Genomic DNA, 21,687 nt, shown 5'->3' with positions numbered 1-21,687 from the left:
GTCTGCGAAGATCCCACATGCCGCGGAGCGGCTGGGCCCGTGAGCCACGGCCACTGAGCCTGCGCGTCTGGAGCCTATGCTCCGCAACGGGAGAGGCCACAACAGTGAGAGGTCCGCGTACCGCAAAAAAAAAAAAAAAGAAAAAAGAAAAGAAAAAAAAAGAATCTGCCTGCCAATGCAGCGGACACGGGTGTGAGCCCTGGTCTGGGAAGATCCCACATGCCGCAGAGCAACTAAGCCCATGCGCCACAACTACTGAGCCTGTGCTCTAGAGCCTGTGAGCCACAACTACTGAGCCTACGTGCCACAACTACTGAAGACTACACACCTAGAGCCCGTACTCCACAACAAGAGAAGCCACCGCAATGAGAAGCCCGTGCACCACAACAAATAGTAGCCCCCATTCGCCGCAACTACAGAAAGCCCACGCGCAGGCTTAACCTAACACAGCCAAAAAATAAATATAGAAATAAATTTATTTAAAAAAAAGAGTACTGGGCCTCCCTGGTGGCACAGTGGTTGAGAGTCCGCCTGCCGATGCAGGGGATATGGGTTCGTGCCCCGGTCTGGGAGGATCCCATGTGCCGCGGAGCAGCTGGGCCCGTGAGCCATGGCCACTGAGCCTGCGCGTCCGGAGCCTGTGCTCCGCAACGGGAGAGGCCACAACAGTGAGAGGCCCGCATACCGCAAAAAAAAAAAAAAAAAAAAAAAAAAAGAGTACTTAGCACAAAATACTCAATAAGTGTGGAATGAATGAATGGGTGGGGTGACCAAATAAATGACAGCTCATCTTTTGATACTAGATGAGACTAGGAATCTGACAGAAGGTTAAGAGGAAAACTGAGAGACTGCCAAGACAATACAATGAGGTAAAAGTCTTTTCAACAGGGCTTCCCTGGTGGCGCAGTGGTTGAGAGTGTGCCTGCCGATGCAGGGGACACGGGTTCGTGCCCCGGTCTGGGAAGATCCCACATGCCGCGGAGCGGCTGGGTCCATGAGCCATGGCCGCTGAGCCTGCGCGTCCGGAGCCTGTGCTCCGCAAAGGGAGAGGCCACAACAGTGAGAGGCCCGCGTACCGAAAAAAAAAAAAAAAAGTCTTTTCAACAAATAGTGCTGAGACAACTGGATATACACATACAAAAAGATGAACTTGGGCCCTTACCTTACAGCATATACAAAAATAATTCAAAAAAAACTATTCAAGATGGATCAGTGAAGTAAATGTGAAAGCTAAAACTATAAAATTTTTACAAAAAATCAGGAGAAAATCTTTAAGACTTTGGGCTACACAAAAGATTTCTTAGATATGACACAAAAAACACAGTCCATTAAAAGTTTGATGAACCAGACATCATCAAAATTCAAAAATTTGCACTTCAAAGGATAGCATTAAGAAGATGAAAAGAAGAAATATTTTCAAATCACATATCTGATAAGGATGTGTATCTAGAATATACAAAGAACTCTTACAACTCAACAAGAAGACAAACAACACAATAAAAAATTGACAAAAGATCTGAATAGACATTTCACCAAAGATATCCAAGTGGCAGGAAAAGATTCTCAACATCATTAGTCATTAGAGAAATGCAAATCAAAACCACATGGAGATACAACTTCACTAGGAAGATACCACCCACTTGAAAGACTATAATCGAAAAGACAGATAATAATAAATGTTGGTGAGCATGTAGAAAAATTTGAACCCTCATACATTGCTGGTAGGAATAGAAAACGATGCAGCCACTTTGGAAAGCAGCGTGGCAGTTCCTCAAATGTTAACCAGATACCATATGACCTAGCAAAACCCAAGAGAAATGAAAACACAGACCTACACAAAAATGTGTACACAAATGTTTATAGTAGAATTATTCAGAATAGCCAAAAAGTGGAAACAACCCAAATGTCTATCAAATGATGAATGGATAAACAAAATGTGGTAAAATCAAACAATGGAATACTATCCAGCAATAAAAAAAGAATGAGGTGCTGATAGATGCTATAAGACAGATAAACCTTAAAACTATGCTAAAAGGGCTTCCCTGGTGGCGCAGTGGTTGAGAGTCTGCCTGCCGATGCAGGGGACACAGGTTCGTGCCCCGGTCTGGGAAGATCCCGCATGCTGCGGAGCGGCTGGGCCCGTGAGCCATGGCCGCTGAGCCTGCGCGTCCGGAGCCTGTGCTCCCCAACGGGAGAGGCCACAACAGTGAGAGGCCCGCGTACCGCAAAAAAAACAAAAAAACAAAACAAACAAACAAACAAAAACAACTATTCTAAAAGAGGGACTTCCCTGGTGGCCCGGTGGTAAAGAATCCACCTCCCAATGCAGGGGACACAGGTTCAATCTCTGGTTGGGGAACTAAGATCCCACATGCCGCAGGGCAACTAAGTCCACATGCCACAACTACAGAGCCCACGAGCCCTGGAGCCTGCACACCACAACTAGAGAAAAACCCACATGCCACAACTAGAGAGAAGCCCGCGCGCCGCAACAAAAAGCCCACGCCTCAATGAAAGATCCTGCACGCCTCAACAAAAGATCCTGCATGCCTCAACCAAGACCCCACGTACTTCAACTAAGACCCAACGCAGCGAAAATAAATTAATTTTTTAAAAAAACTATGCTAAAAGAAAAACTCCAATATAAAAGACCACATATTTTATGATTCTATTTCTATGAAATGTTCAAAAAGTGCAAATTTGTGGAGATTTGCCTGGGGATAAGGGTAGAAACAAGGATTACATGTAAGTAGCCATGAGGAATCTTACAGGAATGATGAAAATGTTCTCAAACTGAATTATGGTGATATTTTACACAACTCAATAAACTTATTAAAAATTATTAAACTGTAAATTTTAAATGTGTAGATTTTATAAAATGTAAATTATACCTCAGTAAAGCTAAACTTTTTTTTAAAAAACTAGGGGAGTTGTGGAGTGAGCACAGGATAGCCAAGATAATGGTTTTAGACTTGCTCAGTCTGTTAATGAGATAGCCAGGTGTCCTGAAAAATTAGAAAGTTGATAAAAATATTGGACTACAGAGACCCAATAATACAGATTTTTGGAGTCACCAGAAAGACATGACAAAGGGACTTTCCGACATATCTTCAACACACCCTGAAAAGATCTTCACTTGACTATGCTAATTCTCTATTTTTCCTTTTCTAAGTTCTTCAACAAATAGTCTATCCATTGCTTCCATTTCTTCTTCCACCCCATACTTTTTTTAATCTCCTAAAGTCTGTGTTCCTTTCTTACCTTATTGTTGAAGCTATTCTCTCAACTCACTTATGATACCCTATTTTCAAAACTAATGGCCCTTTTTCTGTTTCCATTCTTTTTAACTCATCTAAAAAAAAAAGCCCTGTCAAACTCCCATGCTTGAAATTCATCTCTTAGCTTATACAACCTTATACTATTTCTGGTCCTCTTCCCACTTCTCTGCTTCTGTTTTCTTTACCAAATCCTTTCACCTCCTACCCTCACTCACATCTTATCAAAATAAGGGAGAACCTATGCTCCCAAAATAAGAGAGAATTTGGTTTTCATTTCTTCTCTTCTCACTTACAAAATCCATTTTATTTATTAACCCCAACCCACTGCAAGTCACCATGATTTCTCCATCTCCATTAATTGTCCTTATGGCATTTTTCAGGTCTTTGTTCTACTTCCCCAATTAAAAAATAAATTCAGAGAACATTAACTTGGTTTTTTTCAATTTTGTAAACACTGAAAGCAACCAATGCATTATTATACGTACAATAAATGAAATTCAGTACCTGTTTCTGACTCATCAAAAAATGACTTCCCTGGTGGCTCAGTGGTTAAGAATTCACCTGCTAATGCAGGGTCACGGGTTCGAGCCCTGGTCCGGGAAGATCCCACATGCCACGGAGCAACTAAGCCCATGCACCACAACTACTGAGCTCTAGAGCCCGCTAGCCACAACTACTGAGTCCATGTGCCACAACTACTGAGCCTGCGTGCCTACAGCCCGTGCTCTGCAACAAGAGAGGCCACCGCCATGAGAAGCCCGCGCACCGCAACGAAGGGTAGCCCCCGCTCCCTGCAACTAGAGAAAGCCCACGCGCGGCAATGAAGACCCAACGCAGCCAAAAATAAATAGACAAAAAATAAATTAATTAAAAAAAAATTACTAGGACCATCCTAAGATCCTTGGGAAGATATTTTGATCCAGCTTGGAAACTGTATTTTAAACATAATTAGAAACCTAAGAACTTTGTACGATTCTTTTCATATACACGCTTAAAGTTGTAATAAACTTTCCTGGCAGGAATTTATGCCCAGATGACTAAAGATATTCAAGCTAAAAATGTTAAAGTTCTACAAAGCAAATTTAAATTCCTCTAGGTTTCTAAAATTTGGAATCACAAAGCACAAAACTATAAATCTCAAGTGACATCTCGAAACACATGGCTCTAGGCTATTCTTTCGCAGACTATTTGCTTCAAATGTTAATATCTTCAAAACAATTAATAATAACTTACCAAATCCCAAAGCCCAACTTGTCCAGATCTGGCCCCAGCTGCCACCAAAGTTCTAATTTCTGATGGGTGGAGAGCCATTGAGAATATTGGGCCTTTGGTAACTTTATAAACAGTATCTTCACTAATGATCATGCCATTTAAGTTGGCTTTGTAGCTAAGAAGATTAAAAGGTTAAATTTAGAAGCAAAACCAAACTCAGTAGTCAAAACAAGTAAAAGATGATTCGAAAAAGTAAAATCACAATTAGTAAATGTGGGAAAATATTCAACTTCCTGGCAACCAAGGAAATAAAATTAAACAATGGGGTACTATTTTTCACTTATAAAAGCTAGGAGGCTGCAGTTAAACATACATTCATATATATTGCTAACAGCAGAGTAAATTCATTTAAGATTTTCAGAAATTTTTTAAAAAGATTTTGGAAAACAATCCAGCATGTCCTAAAAGCCATGAAAATGTCCATAATATTTGACACATTAATCCCAATTCTGGAATCTATCCTAAGGAAATAATCCCCTATCACAATATAAACTTCAACAAACACACATACAAACACTCAAAACTAAATAGAAAACAATTCCAAATATCAAAGGAGTAAGAGGAGGTTAGGTAAATTCTACCTGCTAAATCAAATATTATGCAATTATTCAATAAATTTAAAGACTCTAGTAACATGCAACCACAATGTTAACAGAAAAGCATAATGCAAAACTGTACATATATTAGAACATAACAAAGTAAAAATGTATGTGATTTCACTCATTTATTAAACACTGAATGAATATATACTATGTGAAATGCACTGTTCTGGTTATTGAGACAAAATCCATGCATTCATGAAGCTCATATCCTAGTGGTATTGCATATGGTGATACACGAAAGGAAATATACAAAAACAACAGTTGTTAGGGTAGAAATATGATGGATAATTTTTCTCACCTCATTTTCAAATTTCCTGTAATGGTATAGTCTTTAAGTTATAAAGATCTCAGAAAATGTAAAACAAAGGCAAGGAATTTTAACTCACCTTTTAATGCTAGATAACTCCTTCTCAGTGTTTTTACTTCTTGTCTGAAACAATGGGAGAAACCAAAGCACTAAGTTAATATATGTACTAAAATTTGCTTAACAGATGATTCTAAAAGCTTGGGCTTACCCTCCCAAGTGATACCTTGCTCACTTCTGCCCAAGTCTGCAGAAATCCTTTAAATAGTTCACTGTTATCATCTCGATTTTCAGAAGTCATTTCTAAAGGCCCAGGAGGTAACAAAGGCTGTTATAAAAAATAAGAAAAAAAAGTTGGTTGTCGCTCTGCCCTAGAATGTAAGCTTAAGATTTCTTACTACTTTACTTTCAATACCAACAACAGTGGTGACACATAGTTAGCATTCAAAAACAGTTGTTCAATGAATGAATGCCAAGTATCCTGTAAAGTAATAACATGTATTATCTCATTTAATCCCCTTAATAATCCAGTGAATGAGATAGCACATTATAAAGACAGTGGAATGAAACTTAGAGAAGTTAATTTGTCCAAAGTTACACTGTCAATACCTGAAGTTGCTGGGAATTGATTCAGATCAGTTCAATTTCATACCTCAAAGTTATTACTCTATGTCAGTGTTTTTTATTTTTTTAATTGAAGCATAGTTGATTTACAATGTTGTGTCCATCTCTGCTGTACAGCAAAGTGACTCAGTTATACACATATAGACATTCTTTTTTTATATTCTTTTCCATTATGGTTTATCACAGGATACTGAATATAGTTCCCTGTGCTATACAGTAGTACCTTGCTGTTTACCCATCCTATATATAATAGTTTACATCTGCTAATCCCAAACTCCCAGTCCTTCCCTCCCCCACTGCCCCCCCTTGGCAACCACAAGTCTGTTCTCTATTTCTGTGAGTTTCTGTTTTGTAGATAGGTTCGTTTGTGCCACATTTTAGATTCCACATATTAAGTGATATCATATGATATTTGTCTTTCTCTTTCTGTATGTCAGTGTTTTTTAAATCACAGGTTGTAACCCATAGGTCGTGAAATCATTTTAATACATTACAACCAACAGTGTGTTTTCGTGAATAAGAAAAGAACAGACTAGGAAATACAAAAGCGTATCACATGTAGTAAGGATAAGTATCATTTCACAAAAGTTTTGTTTCAGTTGTGTGTGTGTGTGTGTGTGTGTGTGTGTGTGGAATGGGTTCAATGTAAATGTATTTCTTATCATGGATGGATGGAGGCTTCAAAAAAATTTGAAAGCTACTCTTCCCCTAGCAACTTAATTTGCAATTAGCTCTCAAAGCACCAGGCTAATCTTCCAATTTATAATTAAGCACTTAGATACAAAGTATTAAAAACAGTAGGTGCCCCTGAATAAAAAATATACTCATAATCTTATTTAGACAATAAATTTGGTAAATAAAACTCTTTCCACTCACTGATAGCATAAAATTAAACTACAGTAAGAGAACCCCATCACTACTGACATATATTATTTATTACTAATAATATTAATAACTACCATTTATTGCTTACTAAGTCCTTAATATAATGTAAGAAACTTTATAGATACTATTTCATTTATCCCTCACAACACCTCTTTGAGAGGTTTCTGCTATTGTTGCCATTTTAAAAATGGGGAAACTGGGGCTCAGAAAGACTAAGGAATTTACCCACAATCCCACACAGGGTAAGTCTGCAGAAATATAGAATCCAAGCCAGTCTTTTATGAGTTTGAAATCTTACTCATTAAACCATACAACAGCCAAGTATTAAATTAATGAAGTACAAATTAAACATAATTTAATGACTTTTTACTCTACTCTCAAACACTTCAAATTTTTTAGTATTTTATTGGTTAATATATTGTATTTGTACTCTTTCTTACATTTTCATCTGCTACTAATATTGGCTGGGTTGGAGTTGCTGGTAATGAAACTCCTGAAGGATCAACTTTTAGTAATCGCATTGACCTTCTACATCCAGTCTCATTTTCTTTCTTCTTAGGCTTCTTTCTAAAGGAGTGGGGGAAAAATCATGTTATACTCATAAAAGTTATATGTATTTATTAATATCAAGAAGATAACGTCTAGTATTCTATCTCACAGATATATTCACACATTGCAAAGATGTATATACATGGCTACACTGATTTTTTATTTTTCTTCGCCACACTGCGCAGCATGTGGAACTTTCCTAACCCAGGATCAAACCCGTGCCCCCTGCCATGGAAGCACGGAGTCTTAACCACTGGACCACCAGTGAAGTCCCTACACTGATTTTAATTAAAAGCCTGGAAACATCATAAATGTTCATCATGGGGAGGTGAGGGGTGTTAAATAAATTATGACATACATATCTAGCAGAATATTATGCAGTCATAAAAAAGGAAATAGATTTTTGTGTGCTGATATGACATGAACTCTAAGATACAAGAAGCAAAAACAAGGTCCAGCACATGTTGAATATGGTTCCATTTGCTTTTTTACAAAATATATACACATACGTTTGTAATTGCTGAGATTACCTATGGAAGAATACACATGAAACTATTAACAGTGGTTTCCTCTAGGGAAAAGGCCTGGAGAACTAAGGTCCAGGATAGGAAAGAGACTTAAATGTTTCATGGCATTGCCTTCCATATAGTTTACTTTTTTAAATCATATACATATCCTACTTTTTTTTTTTTTTTGTTACACGGGCCTCTCACTCTTGTGGCCTCTCCTCTTGCGGAGCACAGGCTCCGGACGCACAGGCTCAACGGCCATGGCTCACGGGCCCAGCCGCTCCGCGGCACATGGGGTCCTCCCAGACCGGGGCACGAACCCGCGTCCCCTGCCTCGGCAGGCGGACTCTCAACCACTGTGCCACCAGGGAAGCCCATATCCTACTTTTTTATGCATCATTTTTTTATTTTAAAAAAGTAGTTCAGAACTTCCAGTTTCCAGTTCCAAATTTAAAGAGCTTGAAAGTCACTGCACTGTCTTATCAAGTAAAAAGCTGAACAGACTAAAAAATCAACTCTTCTAGGATCCTTAAGAGAAATGAGGGCACAGTAGAAACTGCTGAGCCTAATACTGGAGAGACAGACAGGCAAATGCAAGAAGTCATGGCTTATTGGAGCAGACTTAGAAATGGAAACCATCATGGGAACCAGCACCAGGGTAGGAAAGCCTGAACTGTAATTGACCAATTGCTGGAGGTTCAGTGTACACAAGTCTGAGAGTTAAAAACTCCAGGGAAAACTAGACAGCTACATGTAAAATAATGGAACTAGAACATTTTCTTACACCATATACAAAAACAGACTCAAAATGGATTACAGGCTTTAATGTAAGACCTGAAACCATAAAACTCCTAGAAGAAAACACAGGTACTACACTCTTTGACATTGGTCTTAGCAATATTTTTTGGATGTGTCTCCTCAGGCAAGAGCAACAAAAGCAAAGAATAAACAAATGGGACCTAATCAAACTTAAAAGCTTTTGCAAAACAAAGGAAACCATCAACAAAATGAAAAGGCAACTGACTGAAGGGAAGAAGATTTGTGCAAATGATTTGTCCAATAACAGATTAATATCCAAAATAGGTAAACAGCTCATATAACTCAACATCAAAAACAAAAAAAAATCTGATTAAACAATGGGTAGAGGACCCAAAGAAGACATAGAGATGGCCAACAGGAACAAATGAAAAGATTAGATCATCAGGGAAATACAAATGAAAACCACATTGAGATATCACCTCTCACCTGTGAGAATGGCTATCATCAGAAAGACCACAAATAACAAGTGTTGGCAAGGATGTGGAGAAAAGGGAACCTCTGTACATTGTTGGTGGGAATGTAAATTTGTGCAGCTACTGTGGAAAACAGTATAAATGCTCCTCAAAAGACTAAAAATAGAACTACCATATTATCCAGCAATTCCACTCCTGGGAATTTATGCAAAGAAAAGAAAAACACTCGTTCAAAAAGACACATGCAGGGGCTTCCCTGGTGGCGCAGTGGTTGAGAGTCCGCCTGCCAATGCAGGGGATACGGGTTCGTGCCCCGGTCTGGGAAGATCCCACATGCCGCGGAGAGGCTGGGCCCGTGAGCCATGGCCGCTGGGCCTGTGCGTCCGGAGCCTGTGCTCCGCAATGGGGGAGGCCACAACAGTGAGAGGCCCGCGTACAGCAAAAAAAAAAAAAAAAGACACATGCAGGACTTCCCTGGTGGTGCAGTGGTTAAGAATCTGCCTGCCAGTGAAAGGGACACGGGTTCGAGCCCTGGTCTGGGAATATCCCACATACCGCGAAGCAACTAAGCCCGTGCACCACAACAACTGACCCTGTGCTCTAGAGCTCGTGAGCCACAACTACTGAGCCTGCGCGAAACAACTACTGAAGCCCATGCACCCTAGAGCCCGTGCACTGCAAGTATTGAGCCCATGCACCACACCTAATGAAGCCCACGTGCTCTAGGGCCTGCATGCCACAACTACTGAGCTCGTGTGCTGCAACTACCAAAGCCCGTGTACCTAGAGCCCATGCTCCGCAACAAGAGAAGCCACCGCAATGAGAAGCCCACACACTGCAACAAAGAGTGGCCCTCGCTCACTGCAACTAGAGAAAACCTGCACACAGCAACAAAGACCCAGTGCAGCCAAAAAGAAAAAAAAAATACATGCACCCCAATGTTCATAGCAGCATTTTTTTTATAATAGACAAGATATGGAAGCAACCTAAAAGTTCATCAACAGATGAATGGATAAAGAAGATGTGGTGTGTATATATATATATATATATATATATATATATATATATATATATATATACATACAATGTAATACTACATAGCCATAAAAAAGTGAAGTTTTCCCATTTGCAACAACATGACTGAAACTGGAGGCTATTATGCTTAGTGAAATAAATCAGACAGAAAAAGACAAATACTGTATGTTATCACCTACATGTGGAATCTAAAGCATAAAACAAATGAATGAATATAACAAAACAGAAACAGACTCACAGATATAGAGAACAAACTAGTGGTTACCAGTAGGAGAGGGAAGAGGGGAGGGGCAAGACAGGGGTAGGAGGTTAAGAGGTACAAACCACTTTGTACAAAATAAATAAGCTACAAGGATATATTTATAGCACAGGGAATACAGCCATCATTTTATTTATTTATTTATTTATTTATTTTTCAGTACGCGGGCCTCTCACTGTTGTGGCCTCTCCCGCCGCGGAGCACAGGCTCCGGACGCGCAGGCTCAGCGACCATGGCTCACGGGCCCAGCCACTCCACGGCATGTGGGGTCTTCCCGGACCGGAGCACGAACCCACGTCCCCTGCATCGGCAGGCGGACTCTCAACCACTGCGCCACCTGGGAAGCCCCAGCCATCATTTTATAGTAACTATAAATGGAGTATAATCTATAAAAATTTTAAATCACCATGTTGTACACCTGAAAATAATATAATATTGTAAATCAACTACACTTAAACTGTACTGCTATGAAACCTAATATGAAGACCAAAAATTTGAAATGATCTCTGGCCCACGGCCTTAAAAAGACTGTAACCAGTACCTTTTAACTTAAATGTTACCACTTTAGCTTAACAATGAGGTATAAAGCAAAACCAAGTATACTTGTTATATACTTGGTTAAATACTGGTTAAATTTACCAAAGATTCCTCCAGAAGTCTTTGGTAAATTTAACAGTCTTTATTAACTTTTATAGTATTAAAATATTATAAGTAATGTGCCAATTTCAAAGTCCCCTAAATCTTTTGTCACAAAGATATTTATAGCACTGTAAACAGAACTAAAGCCTGATATCGTATATTATTAAAACTGACATTTATCTCCAAAAGAATTTGACCTATGGTGACTGAACTCTGAAAAAAGTAAAAAGACTGGTAGTTGGAGAAAAGTAGATCTCTCACATTACTTAGTCAATGGCAGTTCCATTGTAATTTAGCCTTAATCTTTTTGCTGAAATGATCTAAATAACAAAAGATCCATAATAAAAATATTTTTAAAAAAAGAAATGAGCTATTAAGCCATGAAAAGACATGGGGGAACCTTAAATGCATATTACTAAAAAAAGCAGCCAACCTGAATGAGACTACATACTGTATGATTCCAAATACATGACTGACATTCAGGAAAAGGCAAAACTATGGAGGCAAAAATGATCAGTGATTGCAAGGGGTGAGGGTGATAAGGGATGAAAAGGCAGAGCACAGAGGATTTTAGGGCAGTGAAATACTCTGTACATTATAATGATAGATATATGTTATTATACATTTGTACAAACCCAAAGAATGAACAACACCAAGAGTGAACCCTAAGGTAAACTACAGATCTGGGGTGATTATGATATATCAAGGTAGGTTCATCCTTGGTAACAAACGTACCACTCTGGTGAGTGATTCTGATAATGGGAGAAGCTATGCATGTGTTGGGCAGGAGATGGAAATCTTTGTAAATTACTCTCAATTTTGCTGTGAAACTAAAACTGCTCTAAAAATAAAATCTTAAAAAAAAAGAAACCTCAAGGGGGCCTCACCCCCACAATTTTGTAAGATTTATATCCAGGAGCTTGACCAGGCCCTCAAAGTAAATATCAGAGAAAAATCTCCTCATGCTTCTAGCAGGGGGAGGAGAAAAGGAAGAGTTTTGAAATAGGCCAGAGCACTCTGTTCTTCTTAACAGGTCTGCCCTCAGGAGAAATAAGTTAACCAGAGCCTAACCTGCTAGGGTATTGTCAGAGGCTAACTAACCTGGGGAAGGGAAATACCCAACAGCAGCCCACTCTTGCCATCTTCTCCAACCTAAGGAGAGGAAAAAAACTAAAACACTTGTGAAGTTCACAATCCAAAGACATAGGTTCAGTCAGAGACTGAGAACTAATAACAAGACTACAGAATGCTCCCCTCCCCCAACATCTCACCACCACATTGCTAAAGACCTATTTATAACAGTTACTTTTCTTGGTACATCACATCCAGTTATCAAGAAAAAATTACAAGACACACTGAAAAGCAAAAAACACAATTTAAAGAAATAGAGCAGGGCTGCCCTGGTGATGCAGTGGTTGAGAGTCCACGTGCTGATGCAGGGGACACGGGTTCGTGCCCCAGTCCGGGAAGATCCCACATGCCACGGAGCAGCTAGGCCCGTGAGCCATGGCCGCTGTGCCTGCGCTCCACAACGGGAGAGGCCACAACAGTGAGAGGCCAGCGTACCGCAAAAGAAAAAAAAAAAGAAAGAAAGAAACAGAGCAAGCTTTAAAACCAGACATGGCAGAAATGTTGAAATTATCACACTAAGAATTTAAAACAACTGTGATTAACATGCTAAGGGCTCCAATGGATAAAATAGACACCATGAAAGAACAGATAAGCGATGTCAACAGAGGAATGTAAATACTAAGAAAGAATGAAAAAGAAATGCCAGCGATCAAAAACACTATAATAGAAATGAAGAATGCCTTTAATGGGCTCAGTGATAGACTAGACATGGTTGAGGAAAGAATCTCTGACCTTGGGGATATCTCAATAGGAGTCTCTAAAACTGAAAAGCAAGGAGAAAAAGACAAAAAACAGAACAGAATAACCAAGAATGTAGATAACAAAAAAGTCTAACATATAAATAATGGGAATACGAGAAGAAAAAAGTAATAGAAGAAATATTTGAAATAATAACTGAAAATTCCCCCCAAATTAGTGTCAGACACCAAACCACAGATCTACAAAGCTCAGAGAACATCAAGCTAGATAAATGCAAAAACAAAAATGAAAACAAACAAACAAAATCTACAACTAGGCAATTCATTTCCAAACTACAGAAAAATCAAGGATAAAATCCTGAAAGGAACCAGAAGGAAAAACCACTTTACCTACAGAGAACAAAGATAGAAATTAAATCTATCTTCTCAGAAACCATGCAGGCAAGGAGAGAGTGAAAATATTTAAAGTGTTGAGAGAAAAGAAAAACCCAACCTAGAATTCTGTACCCTGGGAAGTTATCCATCAAAGGAAAAGCAAATTAGGAACTTCTGAGACAGTGAACACGGACAGATGCTAGAAGAGTGATGCTCTCAGAGAGAGATGGAAGCTCCGTGCCCTTTCTCCATGCCTTGCCTGATGCATCTATCCCATCTGGCTGTTCCTGAGTCATATCCATTGTAATAAACAGCACAAGGTGAATGGTGCTCTTGAGAACCTTCTGTGATTACTACTCACACCTTTTCCAGGGACACTTTCTTAAAAGGACCAACAAGCATCCAGTTTACTCAGATATAATCCCAGATTCATGGAGTTGTTGCTGACCAGATTACACCTGTCTCTTTAAGACTGGAGTTTCCAGACAAAAAGACAAGATGGCAGAGTAGAAGGAAGTGAGCTCACTTCCTCTTACGTAAACACCAAAATCACAACTAACTGCTGAACAACCATCAACAAAAACACGCTGGAAGCTGCGAAAAGATACCCTACATCCAAAGACAAAGAAGAAGCCGCAAGGAGCTGGTACAAGGGGCACAATCGCAATAAAATCAAATCCCATACCTGCCAGGTGGATGACTAACAAACTGGAAAATACTTATACCACATAAGTTCTCCCACAGGAGGGAGAACCCCACATCAGCATCTACAGCCTGGGTTTCTGGCAACAGGAGAAGAAGCCCCCAGAGAACCTGGCTTTGAAGGCCAGTTTGATCGCAGGAATTCCACAGGACTGGGGAAACAGAAATTCCACTCTTGGAGGGCACACACAAGGTCTCATGCGCACCAGGACTCAGGGAAAAAAGCAGTGACCTCATAAGAGACTGTACCAGACCTACCTGCCAAAAATGGAGGGTCTCCATTGGAGGCAGGGGTGGCTGTGGCTCACTGCAGGGACAAAGACACTGGCAGCAGTAGTTCTGGGGAGTACTCATCAGCGTGAGCCTTCCTGGAGGCCACCAATGTCGTACCAAGACCTGGCCCCACCCAACAACCTGAAGCTTCCATTACTGGGACCCCACGGCCAAACAATCAACAGGGCGGGACACAGCCCCACCCATCAGCAGACAGGCTACTTAAAGTCTTCCTGAGCACACAGCTGCCCACTAAACACACAGCATGACCCAGCCCTGCCAAACAGAGGGACAAGACCCAGCTCCACACCCCAGTGGGCAGTAACCAGTCCCTCCCACCAGAAAGCCTGCACAAGCCTCTTAGACAGCCTCATCCACCAGGGAGCAGGCAGCAGAAGGAAGAAGAAATACAACCCTGCAGCCTGCATAATGGACACCACGATCACAGGAAGTTAGACAAAAACGAGACAGCAGAGAAACATATCCCACACTAAGGAACATGATAAAAGCCCAGAAGAACAATTAAATGAAGTGGAGAAAGGCAATCTACCTGAAAAAGAATTCACAGTAATGACAGTATAGATGATCCAAGATCTCAGAAAAAGAATGGAGGTACAGATTCAGAAGATACAAGAAATGTTTAATGAAGACCTAGAATAACTAAACAACAAACAAAAAGAAATGAACAATACAATAACTAAAATGAAAAATACACTAGAAGGGAGCTTCCCTGGTGGCGCAGTGGTTGAGAGTCCACCTGCCGATGCAGGGGACGCGAGTTCGTGCCCCGGTCCGGGAAGATCCCACATGCTGCGGAGCGGCTGGGCCCGTGAGCCATGGCCGCTGAGCCTGCGCGTCCGGAGCCTGTGCTCTGCAACGGGAGAGGCCGCAACAGTGAGAGGCCCGCATACCGAAAAAAAAACTACATCTACATGTGGAACAATTCCTATAGAATACATACTGAACACTGGCAGAAGACCTCAGACTTCCCAAAAGGCAAGAAACTCCCCACATACCTGGGTAGGGCAAAAGAGAAAAGGATAAGCAAAGACAAAAAAATAGGGATGGGACCTGTACCTCTGGGAGGGAGCTGTGAAGGAGGAAAAGTTTCCACACACTAGGAAGCCCCTTCACTGGTGGGGATTGGGGGGCTGGGTGGGGGGAAGCTTCGGCGCCACGGAGGAGAGCAGAGCAACAGGGGTGGAGAGGGCAAAGCGGAGAGATTCCTGCACAGAGGATCGGTGCTGACAGCACTCACCAGCCTGAGAGGCTTGTCTGCTCACACACCAGGGTGGGTTGGGGCTGGGAGCTGAGGCTCGGGCTTCAGAGTTAAGATCCCAGGGAGAGGACTGGGGTTGGCTGCATGAACACAGCCTGAAGGGGGCTAGTGCACTACAGCTAGCCGGAAGGGAGTCCAGGAAAAAGTCTGGACCTGCCTAAAAGGCAAGAGACCATTGTTTCAGGGTGCGTGAGGAGAGACGATTCAGAGCACCGCCAAAACGAGCTCCAGAGACAGGTGTGAGCCGCGGCTATCAGCAGGGACACCAGAGACGGGTATGAAACGCTAAGGCTGCTACTGCAGCCATCAAGAAGCCTGTATGCAAACACAGGTCACTATCCATCCCTCCCCTCCTGGGAGCCTGTGTAGCCCACCACTGTAGGGTCCCGTGATGCAGGGACAACTTCCATGGGAGAACACATGGCACGCCTCACGTTGTTGCAATATCACACCAGCCTCTTCCACCAAAGGCTCTCCCCGCATTCTGTACCACTCCCTCCCCCAGTCTGAATGAGCCAGAGCCCCCCTAACCAGCCGCTCCTTTAACCTGTCCTGTCTGGGTGGGGAAGAGATGCCCTCAGGAGAGCTACACGCAGAGACAGGGCCAAATCCAAAGCTGAACCTCAGGAGCTGTACGAACAAAGAAGAGAAAGGGAAATTTCTCCCAGCAGCCTCAGGAGCAGCGGATTAAATCTCCACAGTCAACTCGGTGTATGCTGTATCTGTGAAATACCTGAAGAGACAACGAATCATCCCAAAACTGACACAGTGGACTTTGGGAGCAACTGCAGACTTGGGGTTTGCTTTCAGTATCTCATTTGTTTCTGGTTTTACGTTTATCTTAGTTTAGTATTTACAGCTTATTATAACTGGTAGATTTGCTTAATGATTTGGTTGCTCTCTTCCTTTTTACATTTTATATATATAACTTTTTTTCCCTTTTTCTCTTTTTGTGAGTGTGTATGTGTATGCTTCTTTGTGTGATTTTGTCTGTATAGCTTTGCTTTTGCCATTTTTCCTAGGGTTCTGACTGTCCGTTTTGTTTTTGTTTTGTTTTGTTTTGTTTTTTAGTATACTTTTTAGCACTTGCTATCATTGGTGGATTTGTTTTTTGGTTTGGTTGCTCTCTTCTTACTCTCTCCTTTTTTTAATTACTTTTAATTTTTTAAATTTTTTTCTATTTTACTAACTTTATTTTACTTTACTTATTTTTTCTTTCCTTTCTTTCATTCTTTTCCTCCCTTTTCTTCTAGGCCATGTGGCTGACAGGGTCTTGGTGCGCGGGCCAGGTGTCAGGCCTGAGCCTCTAGGTGGGAGAGCGGAGTTCAGGACACTGGTCCACCAAAGACCTCCCAGCCCCACGTAACATCAAACGACAAAAGCTCTCCCACAGATCTCCATCTCAACGTTAAGAACCAGTTCCACTCAACGAACAGCAAGCTACAGTGCTGGACACCCTATGGCAAACAACTAGCAACACAGGAACACAACCCCACCAATTAGCAGAGAGGCTGCCTAAAATAATAATAAGGTCACGGACACCCCAAAACACACCACCGGACGTGGTCCTGCCCACCAGAAAGACAAGATCCAGCCTCATCCAACAGAACACAGGCACCAGTCCCCTCCACCAAGAAGCCTACACAACCCACTGAACCAACCTTACTGACTGGGAGCAGACAAAAAAGCAATGGGAACAACGAACCTGCAGCCTGCAAAAAAGACACCACGAACAGTAAGTTAAGCCAAAATGAGAAGGCACAGAAATACAAAGCAGATGAAGGAGCAAGGGTAAAAACCCACCAGACAAAACAAATGAAGAGGAAACAGGCTGTCCACCTGAAAAAGAATTCAGAGTAATAATAGTAAAGATGACCCAAAATAATGGAAATAGAATGGAAAAAATACAAGAAATGTTTAACAAGGAACTAGACGAACTAAAGAGCAAACAAACAAGGAAAAACAACACAATAAATGAAATTTTAAAAACTCTCTGGAAGGAATCAATAGCAGAATAACTGAGGCAGAAGAATGGATAAGTGACTTGGAAGATAAAATAGTGGAAATAACTACCACAGAGCAGAATAAACAGAAAAAAATGAAAAGAATTGAGGACAATCTCAGAGACCTCTGGGACAATATTAAACACACCAACATTTGAATTATACAGGTCCCAGAAGAAGAAGAGGAAAAAAAAAAGGGGGGGACTGAGAAACTAATAAGAACCTGCTGTATAAAAAATAAAATAAAATAAAATTCAAAAATTCCAAAAAAAAAAAATACAAAGAAAAAATATTAAAAGTAGCAAGGGAAGAGCAACAACATACAAGGGAATCCCCATAAAGGTTAACAGCTGATCTTTCAGTAGAAACTCTGCAAGCCAGAAGGGAGTGGCAGGACATATTCAAAGTGAAGAAAGGGAAAAACCTACAACCAAGATTACTCTACCCAGAAAGGATCTCATTCAGATTCGACGGAGAAATTAAAACCTTTACAAACAAGCAAAACCTAAGAGAATTCAGCGCCACCAAACCAGCTCTACAACAAATACTAAAGGAACTTCTCTAGGCAGGAAACACAAGAGAAGGAAAAGACTTACAATAGCAAACACAAAACAATTAAGAAAATGGTAATAGGAACATACATATCGATAATTATGCTCCAAACAAAAGACATACACTAGCTGAATGGATACAAAAACAAGACCCAAACATATGCTGTCTACAAGAAACCACTTCAGACCTATGGACACATACAGACTGAAAGTGAGGGGATGGAAAAAGATATTCCATGCAAATGGAAACCAAAACAAAGCTGGAGTAGCAATTCTCATATAAGACAAAATAGACTTTAAAATAAAGACTATTACAAGAGACAAAGAAGGACACTACATAATGATCAAGGGATCAATCCAAGAAGAAGATATAACACTTGTAACTATTTACGCACCCAACATAGGAGCACCTCAATACATAAAGCAAATGCTAACAGCCAGAAAAGGGTAAATCGACAGTAACACATTCATAGTAGGGCACTTTAACACCCCACTTTCACCAATGGACAGATCATCCAAAATGAAAATAAAGAAGGAAACACAAGCTTTAAATGATACATTAAACAAGATGCACTTAATTGATATTTATAGGACATTCCATCCAAAAACAACAGAATAAACTTTCTTCTCAAGTGCTCATGGAACATTCTCCAGGACAGATCACATCTTGGGTCACAAATCAAGCCTCAGAAACTTAAGAAAATAAAAATCGTATCAAGCATCATTTCCAACCACAATGCTGTAAGATTAGAAATCAATTAAACGAAAAAAAATTATAAAAAAACACAAACACATAGAGGCTAAACAATGCACTGCTAAATAACCAAGAGATCCTGAAGAAATCAAAGAATAAAGAAAAGAATACACAGAAACAAATGACAATGAAAACACAATGACCCAAAATCTATGGGACACAAAAAAAAGAACTTCTGTAGGCAAGTTTATAGCAATTCAATCTCACCTCAAGAAACAACAAAAATCTCAAATAAACAATCTAAACTTACACCTAAAGCAATTAGAGTAAGAAGAACAAAAAAAAAAAACCCCAAAGTTAGCAAAAGGAAAGAAATCATAAAGATCAGATCAGAAATAAATAAAAAAGAAATGAAGTAAACCACAGCAAACATCAATAAAACTAAAAGCTGGTTCTTTGAGAAGATAAACAAAATTGAAAAACCATTAGCCAGACACATCAAGAAGAAAAGGGAGAAGATTCAAATCAACAGAATTAGAAACGAAAAATGAGAAGTAACAACTGACACTGCAGAAATACAAAGGATCATGAGAGATCACTACAAGCAACTATATGCCAATAAAATGGACAACCTGGAAGAAATGGACAAATTCTTAGAAAAGCACAAGTTTGTCATATAGTCTCTTAACTATAAATGAAAAATGGATTTTGAAAATTACACATATCGGTTTTTTCACTTGATATGTCTGATTTGTGCTCCTCCAAAAAAAAAAAAAATACTAGCAAACAGATTTCAACAGCACATTAAAAGAATCATACACCAAGGGCTTCCCTGGTGGTGCAGTGGTTGAGAATCTGCCTGCCAATGCAGGGGACACGGGTTCGAGCCCTGGTCTGGGAGGATCCCACATGCCGCAGAGCAACTGGGCCCGTGAGCCACAACTACTGAGACTGCGCATCTGGAGCGTGTGCTCCACAACAAGAGAGGCCGCAACAGTGAGAGGCCCGCACACTGTGATGAAGAGTGGCCCCCGCTTGCCACAACTAGAGAAAGCCCTTGCACAGAAACGAGGACCCAACGCAGCCAAAAATAATTTAATTAATTAATTAATTTCAAAAAAAAATCATACACCATGATCAAGTGGGTTTTAGCCCCAGAAGGCAAGGATTCTTCAATATACACAAATCAATCACTGTAATAAACCATATTAACAAATTCAGGGAGAACAACCATATGATCACCTCAATAGATGCAGAAAAAGCTTTCAACAAATTCAACACCCATTTATGATAAAAACCCTCCAGAATGTAGGCATAGAGGGACTTACCTCAACATAATAAAGGCCAATAAAGGCCATAAAACCCACAGCCAACATCATTCTCAATGGTGAAAAACTGAAACCATTTCCACTAAGATCAGGAACCAGACAAGACTGCCCACTCTCACCACTATTATTCAACATAGTTTTGAAAGTTTTAGCCACGGCAATCAGAGAAGAAAAAAGGAATAAAAGGAATCCAAATCAGAAAAGAAGAAGCAAAATTGTCACTGTTTGCAGATGACACAATACTATACATAGAGATGGTGAGATGTACCATGCTCTTGGATCAGAAAAATCAATATTGTGAAAGTGACTCTTTACCCAAAGCAATCTACAGATTCAATGCAATCCCTATCAAATTACCAATGGCATTTTTTACAGAACTAGAACAAAAAATCTTAAAATTTGTATGGACACACAGAAGACCCTGAATAGCCAAAGCAATCTTGAGGAAGAAAAATGGAGCTGGAGGAATCAGACTCCCAGACTTCAGACTATACTACAAACCTACAGTAATCAAGACAGTATGGTACTGGCATAAAAACAGAAATATAGATCAACAGAACAGGATAGAAAGCTCAGAGATGAACCCATGCACATATGGTCACCTTATTTTTGATAAAGGAAGCAAGAATATACAATGGAGAAAAGACAGCCCCTTCAATAAGTGGCGCTGGGAAAACTGGACAGCTACATGTAAAAGAATGAAATTAGAACACTTCCAAACACCATACACAAAAATAAACTCAAAATGGATTAAAGACCTAAATGTAAGATCAGATACTATAAAACTCTGAGAGGAAAACATAGGAAAAACACTCTTTGACGTAAACCACAGCAAGATCTTTTTTGACTCACCTCCTAGAGTAACGAAAATAAAATCAAAAATAAATAAATGGGACCTAATTAAACTTAAAAGCTTTTGCACAGCAAAGGAAACCATAAACAAGACAAGAAGACAACCCTCAGAATGGGAGAAAATATTTGCAAACGAAGCAACTGACAAAGGATTAATCTCCAAAATATACAAACAGCTCATGCACCTCAATATCAAAACAACAAACAACCCAATACAAAAATGGGCAGAAGACCTAAATAGACATTTCTCCAAAGAAGACATACAGATGGCCAAGAGGCACGTGAAAAGATAATCAACATCACTAATCATTAGAGAAATGCAAATCAAAACTACAATGAGGTATCACCTCATACCAGTGAAAATGGCCATCATCAAAAAATCTACAAACAATAAATGCTGGAGAGGGTGTAGAGAAAAGGGACCCCTCTTGCACTGTTGGTGAGAATGTAAATTGATACAGCCACTATGGAGAACAGTACCGAGGTTCCTTAAAAAACTAAAAACAGGGGCTTCCCTGGTGGCGCAGTGGTTGAGAGTCTGCCTGCCAATGCAGGGGACGTGGGTTCGTGCCCCGGTCTGGGAAGATCCCACATGCCACAGAGTGGCTAGGCC

At 40.3% G+C, this 21,687-nt stretch overlaps 1 protein-coding gene across 12 annotated transcripts in view; it reads right to left on the bottom strand.

Annotated features, from left to right (window-relative positions):
* WDR76 (WD repeat domain 76) overlaps positions 1–21,687 on the bottom strand; it is a 73,785-nt gene that overhangs the window by 28,435 nt on the left and 23,663 nt on the right. For 11 of the 12 annotated variants that reach the window (XM_060096750.1, XM_060096756.1, XM_060096749.1 and 8 more), the window contains 4 exons: positions 7,406–7,532; positions 5,668–5,784; positions 5,539–5,582; positions 4,512–4,665 (listed from right to left, as the gene is read on the bottom strand). In XM_060096750.1, the coding sequence (XP_059952733.1) occupies positions 4,512–4,665; positions 5,539–5,582; positions 5,668–5,784; positions 7,406–7,532 (442 nt within the window). The remainder of the gene's footprint in view (positions 1–4,511; positions 4,666–5,538; positions 5,583–5,667; positions 5,785–7,405; positions 7,533–21,687) is intronic. The other variant, XM_060096748.1, reaches the window with a different exon arrangement.

The sequence above is a fragment of the Mesoplodon densirostris genome, chromosome 4, assembly GCF_025265405.1.
Source record: "Mesoplodon densirostris isolate mMesDen1 chromosome 4, mMesDen1 primary haplotype, whole genome shotgun sequence".
Lineage (NCBI taxonomy): Eukaryota > Metazoa > Chordata > Mammalia > Artiodactyla > Ziphiidae > Mesoplodon > Mesoplodon densirostris.
This window is presented reverse-complemented; position numbering and strand designations above follow the sequence as displayed.